A 7,114-nucleotide genomic window follows, 5' to 3' on the forward strand; every position below is an offset into this window, starting at 1 on the left:
CGTCCTGACATTTTGTACTATTTGGTTGATCGACACTGAGTAAAGTGATACAATTTTTCTTCAAAATTTAGCTTATATACCCACTAAAACGGATTGAACGATGTTTTTATTATACACCAATCAGAACGAAGCTCTCTGCGGGCAGTTAGGCTACCGAACATTCAACATGTTATGGGTGCTCTCTCCGAGGTTCGCGTTCAATAAAATCTTTCAATCCGTTTTGCCCAGTATATAAACAAATTGAAAATAATTTTTCACCATTACTTATTTGATTATCAAACCAGTAACATGCCACCCAAAGTAGGAACTAAAGGAGCCAAGAAGGCCGTCACCAAGGCAAAGACTGCCAGACCCGGCGGTGACAAGAAAAGGAGGAGGAAGAGACGTGAATCCTATGCTATCTACATCTACAAAGTCTTGAGACAAGTTCACCCCGACACCGGAGTGTCCTCAAAGGCAATGTCCATCATGAACAGCTTCGTCAACGATATCTTCGAGAGAATCGCAGCAGAGGCCTCCCGATTGGCACACTACAACAAAAGATCTACCATCACATCCCGGGAGATCCAGACCGCTGTCCGTCTTCTCTTACCCGGAGAATTGGCCAAGCACGCTGTCAGTGAAGGTACCAAAGCCGTCACTAAATACACCAGCAGCAAGTAAACAGTCTGAAGTTTATAACTTCACAAACGGCCCTTTTCAGGGCCACCAACATTTTTCAAAAAGAATTTACATTTGTTTGTACATCATGTCAAACTTCTAAACAAAGCTATAAATCCCAACCCCAGCTATAACTACTTTCAAACTATTTCAATAGTATATGGTTACTTTTCTCTTCTTTCTATCTGTATAACAAATATACGTGTATTTCACTCATTCTGTAGTATTTAATTTGCCAAAACTACAAAGCGTAAATACATAAATCATGAAGAACAAAACAGTGCTTTCATTCCAATTAATAGAGTTGATAAATTTACGATTTCTTTTGCTTTTCGAGAGAAAAAAAATATTGCGAGAATTATTTTACACGGAAACAAGAACATTACCTAATATTAAACCACGCAAAAACTCTATAATTGAATATAACAGAATCTACAGATTTTGTGTGTGTAAAAGTCCGTGCATTTTGTTTTGAAATTTTCTCTCTTCGTGTAGGCAAATGCACGGATTTGATCTTTGAACGTATTCATAAACCTTCAGAAATATAAATTCTCAAATAAATACAAGAGTAAGAGTAAGGAGTTAATTAAAAAGAAAGCCAGATATTTAAAAAAAAAAGGGGGGAGGGGGATAACGAGAGAGAGAGAAAATAGTTGCGGATCAGGATCAGGGAAAACAAGAAAACGGTTGAAAAATTCATGAACATTAGAGAAAAGAATAGAAGTGGGAGCAAGCTTTGATTTCAAGATTTTGTTTAAAACGATGTACAACAAATCTAAGATTCTTTTTGAAAAATGTTGGTGGCCCTGAAAAGGGCCGTTGTTTATATTAGCTGGGTGGCTGTTTAACCTCCGAATCCGTACAAGGGTACGTCCTTGACGTTTCAAAGCGTAGACAACATCCATGGCAGTGACAGTCTTCCTCTTGGCGTGCTCTGTGTATGTGACAGCATCACGGATGACATTTTCCAAGAAAACTTTAAGGACACCACGGGTTTCCTCATAGATGAGTCCAGATATACGTTTTACTCCACCTCTTCTTGCTAAACGACGGATGGCTGGCTTGGTGATACCTTGGATGTTATCACGCAACACCTTCCTGTGACGCTTGGCGCCTCCTTTTCCTAGACCTTTACCTCCTTTTCCTCTGCCTGACATGTTTAACTATTTGTGGTGATTAGTTAAATAATACTTTCCGTCTAACAGCGACTCTTTATATATCACCAACGCGGCCGTAAAAGAAGTATCACACATTTTCAGTTAACTGTTGTCTGATTGGCTTACGTTGTTTTATTCGGGAGGTAACTCTGTACTGCCTTAAACTGTGTACACTTTCAATCCACTTTTTCATTCTAGGTCTGAAAAATATAATAATTCATATCAGACAGTAATTTTTTAAGAAAAAACTATTATTGAACAGAAAAAAACTTTCAATCGGAATAAAAATGACTGAAGGAGACAAAAAAAGCTCCAAAATGTTGAAAAGTTTTCATTTTAAGATAGAAAAGTATGATAAATAAATGATAAATGAAAATCACTTTAGACAGTCAAAATTATAAAGATAATTATTTGCTTTCTCTGAACAGACATTTTCATTCAATGTCAATACACATTTCAACTTAATGGAATGGAATTTAGTTGGGGAAAAAATAAACCTCACAGACATATCTAGGAATACTGGTTATCTATTTGTCTATTTGATGTACCCAGAAATTGGATACATCACAGGATTTTACATGCTTGCAGTTTTCTACCTGTCTTTCATAACTCAACATCATCTGTCAAAGCTGTGCTTGCCATCCATCAAAGATCTGCTGCAGGTACTTCAGATCATAAATGAGAGAATGTATGAATAAAACTGTTATTGTTATTACTATTAAAGATTTTTTTTTTTAGGTATTACAGTGAAGAAAAGAGATGCCCCTGTCTGCGGGTAAAACTTCTTATGTGTGCATCTTCCTTTCAATTTTATTTTTAAACACCATTCTATATTTATCCACAGTATGACGATGACAATTTCATCAGCCAATCCAATAAAAATGTTAATGCGCACACATATACTTACTATTCTGAAGACATCTTTTAGCCAGAAAAGTTTATAATAAGTCTGAAAACTACTTTTTATCATATAAAAAAGCTTATAAGTGCAAGATATATGCTTACATGGACTTCCTACAGTGAAATTTTGTGGGGGACTACTTGGACCCGTACCGAAATTATATTAATTTAAATAGAAATTTCATGATTTTGTAAACTAGCAGCAAGACAAGACTCTAAAGTGGACAAAATATATTACTACATACATGATAAAAATTTTCTTTACAATTCTGACTGAAAAAAAGCTCTAAATTTTTGATAAAAGTACCCTGTAATATCAGCTTTTCTAAAAGAAATATTCAAATTAATGAATTATACATGATATTTAAACTCTAACTTAAAAAAAAAGGTTATATTTTGGCCAGTTGGTGGTTCTCTTTCTTTGGTCTAGACTACTGGTGTAAATAATACATCAAAAGAAGACAAGACAAAACAAGCGAAGAAAATAAAAGAAAAGAACAGAAGTACAGATAGAAACATTCATATGTTGATCTTTTTTTTATATAATGTACTATTTAATATTCTACACACAAGGACGTACATGTACCATGATAAACAAACACCCCCCCCCCCTTTTTTTTTGTGATGAGACTTGTGTGTATATATATATCATAAAATTTATTTTTTGTCTATGTATTGCTTTGCATATAGATGGATTCAACAAGAAGAAATAAAAGAGAGAGAGAGATGGGGAAAAGAGGGGTTCAGCTATGTTTCTAATTTTCATGTACAACAATTTATAGATTCTTTTTGAAAAATATTGGTGGCCCTGAAAAGGGCCGTTATGTTTTGGTGAAAAAATCACACTTCTTAAGCACGTTCTCCACGGATTCTTCGTGCCAATTGGATATCCTTTGGCATGATGGTTACTCTCTTGGCGTGGATTGCGCACAAGTTGGTATCCTCGAAGAGACCGACCAAGTAGGCTTCGCTGGCTTCCTGTAGGGCCATGACGGCTGAACTCTGAATCGGAGATCAGTTTTGAAGTCCTGGGCGATTTCACGGACTAATCTCTGGAAGGGGAGTTTCCTGATGAGGAGCTCTGTGCTCTTCTGGTATCTCCTGATTTCTCGGAGAGCGACTGTTCCTGGCCTGTATCTATGTGGTTTCTTGACTCCACCGGTTGCAGGTGCGCTCTTACGGGCGGCCTTGGTGGCAAGTTGTTTTCTTGGAGCTTTACCTCCGGTGGATTTACGTGCAGTTTGCTTTGTTCGTGCCATGACTATTAGCTCTGTGGACGATTTGCTACAGAAAGAATACTTGAAAATTTCGGTGAATGTGTTTTTGTGCTTGCCGGGAGGATTGAAATCACGGTGACGATTGGATCACCACTTACATAAAGCTGGCGTTGATTGGTCCGCATATCTTAAATCTGATTGGACTGATTTGTAAGGGACTTTGACAGTTTTCAATCCATTTTTTTACTGAAAAACTGCTCAACCCAAGCTGACAGTAAAAATGCCCCTTTTTTCATTCATAATTACAGTTTCTGATCATCCCTCATAGCTCAACAATAGTAAATTAGTGTCACGGTTTCAATATGATAAATCTGAAGAAGAAAAAAAATAATAATGAAAAAAGGTCAAAATACATGCAGAAACATTAAGGAAAGGAAAGAAAAATAAAACAGGAAAAAATAAAAATAAAATGCAGTTATAACACAAACAAAGCGAAATAGAAAATAAAAAAACAGAAACAAATGGAATTACACATTCCCGACATGACATTGTACGGATCGGCTGAGTTTCTTTATTGTTGTATTATGTCATATTTATGTATATTTAATATAAAAAAAAGAAGATGTGGTATGATTTTCATTTGGGCTGGGCACATTTGTCTCATTGTCTGATTGTCGGTGTGCTTACCATCGATTCCACATCTTTAATACACAAACAATAACTAAATAAAGACAGAAAGACAGAGAGAGAGAGAGAGAGAGAGAGAGAGAGAGAGAGAGAGAGAGAGAGAGAGAGAGAGAGAGAGAGAGAGAGAGGAGAGAGAGAGAGAGAGAGAGAGAGAGAGAGAGAGAGAGATGCTGAAAAAAAAAATGGAAAAAGGAAAAGAATGGAAAGTACATATCATATATAAAAGTGTTGACGAAAGAGATAATGTTAACAAAAACTATAAATAATTATAATAATAAAAAAAACCACACACCTTCTCAGATGAATCTAAGCATGCTCGCATCAATAACCAAGAGAGAGAAAGAAGAGAGCAGACTAGTATTAAATATAAATACTATCAGTGTTGTTTTTTTTCCCCGACAAACTTTATATGATTTAACTGAGCTACTTGTGGGTTCAAAGAGTCAGAAAGTTCGACAATAAATGTTCTGATGAAGAAGACTGAAAAAGTTACTAGACTTAGTGTTATGCTATAAGAACTGTACTTAAATGGGATGCGTTAGAGAGAGAGAAGAAAAGAAGAATCACGGAAGAAGGGACATTTATATTTTAGACATTTTTTATTTGTTATGTAGTAGAATATATTTTTTTCAATTATGTATGGGGAATAAAGTATTACTAAGATGTACAACAATTTTAGACTCTTTTTGAAAAATATTGGTGGCCCTGAAAAGGGCCGTTGTTAAGTGAGTAATCTGATATATCCACTTTTTACTTGGCAGCTTTCTGGGTCTTCTTTGGCAGAAGTACAGCCTGGATGTTTGGTAAAACACCTCCCTGGGCAATGGTGACACCAGACAAGAGTTTGTTCAACTCTTCGTCGTTTCTGATGGCCAACTGGAGATGACGGGGAATGATTCTGCTCTTCTTGTTGTCACGAGCGGCGTTTCCTGCCAACTCCAATACTTCAGCTGCTAAGTATTCTAAGACAGCTGCGAGGTACACTGGTGCACCGGCACCAACTCTCTCGGCATAGTTTCCTTTCCTCAAAAGTCTGTGGATACGACCGACTGGGAACTGAAGTCCGGCACGGGATGACCTAGACTTTGCCTTTGCTTTTGCTTTTCCTCCTTTTCCTCGTCCTGACATTTTGTACTATTTGGTTGATCGACACTGAGTAAAGTGATACAATTTTTCTTCAAAATTTAGCTTATATACCCACTAAACGGATTGAACGATGTTTTTTATTATACACCAATCAGAACGAAGCTCTCTGCGGGCAGTTAGGCTACCGAACATTCAACATGTTATGGGTGCTCTCTCCGAGGTTCGCGTTCAATAAAATCTTTCAATCCGTTTTGCCCAGTATATAAACAAATTGAAAATAATTTTTCACCATTACTTATTTGATTATCAAACCAGTAACATGCCACCCAAAGTAGGAACTAAAGGAGCCAAGAAGGCCGTCACCAAGGCAAAGACTGCCAGACCCGGCGGTGACAAGAAAAGGAGGAGGAAGAGACGTGAATCCTATGCTATCTACATCTACAAAGTCTTGAGACAAGTTCACCCCGACACCGGAGTGTCCTCAAAGGCAATGTCCATCATGAACAGCTTCGTCAACGATATCTTCGAGAGAATCGCAGCAGAGGCCTCCCGATTGGCACACTACAACAAAAGATCTACCATCACATCCCGGGAGATCCAGACCGCTGTCCGTCTTCTCTTACCCGGAGAATTGGCCAAGCACGCTGTCAGTGAAGGTACCAAAGCCGTCACTAAATACACCAGCAGCAAGTAAACAGTCTGAAGTTTATAACTTCACAAACGGCCCTTTTCAGGGCCACCAACATTTTTCAAAAAGAATTTACATTTGTTGTACATCATGTCAAACTTCTAAACAAAGCTATAAATCCCAACCCCCAGCTATAACTACTTTCAAACTATTTCAATAGTATATGGTTACTTTTCTCTTCTTTCTATCTGTATAACAAATATACGTGTATTTCACTCATTCTGTAGTATTTAATTTGCCAAAACTACAAAGCGTAAATACATAAATCATGAAGAACAAAACAGTGCTTTCATTCCAATTAATAGAGTTGATAAATTTACGATTTCTTTTGCTTTTCGAGAGAGAAAAAAATATTGCGAGAATTATTTTACACGGAAACAAGAACATTACCTAATATTAAACCACGCAAAAACTCTATAATTGAATATAACAGAATCTACAGATTTTGTGTGTAAAAGTCCGTGCATTTTGTTTGAAATTTTCTCTCTTCGTGTAGGCAAATGCACGGATTTGATCTTTGAACGTATTCATAAACCTTCAGAAATATAAATTCTCAAATAAATACAAGAGTAAGAGTAAGGGAGTTAATTAAAAAGAAAGCCAGATATTTAAAAAAAAAGGGGGGAGGGGGATAACGAGAGAGAGAGAAAATAGTTGCGGATCAGGATCAGGGAAAACAAGAAAACGGTTGAAAAATTCATGAACATTAGAGAAAAGAA

At 36.7% G+C, this 7,114-nt stretch overlaps 2 protein-coding genes across 2 annotated transcripts; both read left to right on the forward strand.

Moving 5' to 3' along the window:
* The first annotated feature begins 237 nt into the window (after nt 1-237).
* LOC139505611 (histone H2B) lies at nt 238-712 on the forward strand. Its single transcript, XM_071295104.1, has one exon. The coding sequence runs from the start codon at nt 289-291 to the stop codon at nt 661-663; it is 375 nt and encodes a 124-aa protein (XP_071151205.1). The 5' UTR covers nt 238-288; the 3' UTR covers nt 664-712.
* A 5,270-nt stretch (nt 713-5,982) lies between these two features.
* LOC139505610 (histone H2B) lies at nt 5,983-6,450 on the forward strand. The gene has a single exon (XM_071295103.1). The coding sequence runs from the start codon at nt 6,027-6,029 to the stop codon at nt 6,399-6,401; it is 375 nt and encodes a 124-aa protein (XP_071151204.1). The 5' UTR covers nt 5,983-6,026; the 3' UTR covers nt 6,402-6,450.
* Nucleotides 6,451-7,114: the final 664 nt, after the last annotated feature.

The sequence above is a fragment of the Mytilus edulis genome, unplaced genomic scaffold (genome assembly GCF_963676685.1).
Source record: "Mytilus edulis unplaced genomic scaffold, xbMytEdul2.2 SCAFFOLD_2418, whole genome shotgun sequence".
Taxonomy (NCBI): domain Eukaryota; kingdom Metazoa; phylum Mollusca; class Bivalvia; order Mytilida; family Mytilidae; genus Mytilus; species Mytilus edulis.

Excerpts from the sequence above, each read along its gene's own strand:
- LOC139505611 (XM_071295104.1), top strand. The coding sequence starts at position 289 with ATGCCACCCAAAGTAGGAACTAAAGGAGCCAAGAAGGCCGTCACCAAG.
- LOC139505610 (XM_071295103.1), top strand. The coding sequence starts at position 6,027 with ATGCCACCCAAAGTAGGAACTAAAGGAGCCAAGAAGGCCGTCACCAAG.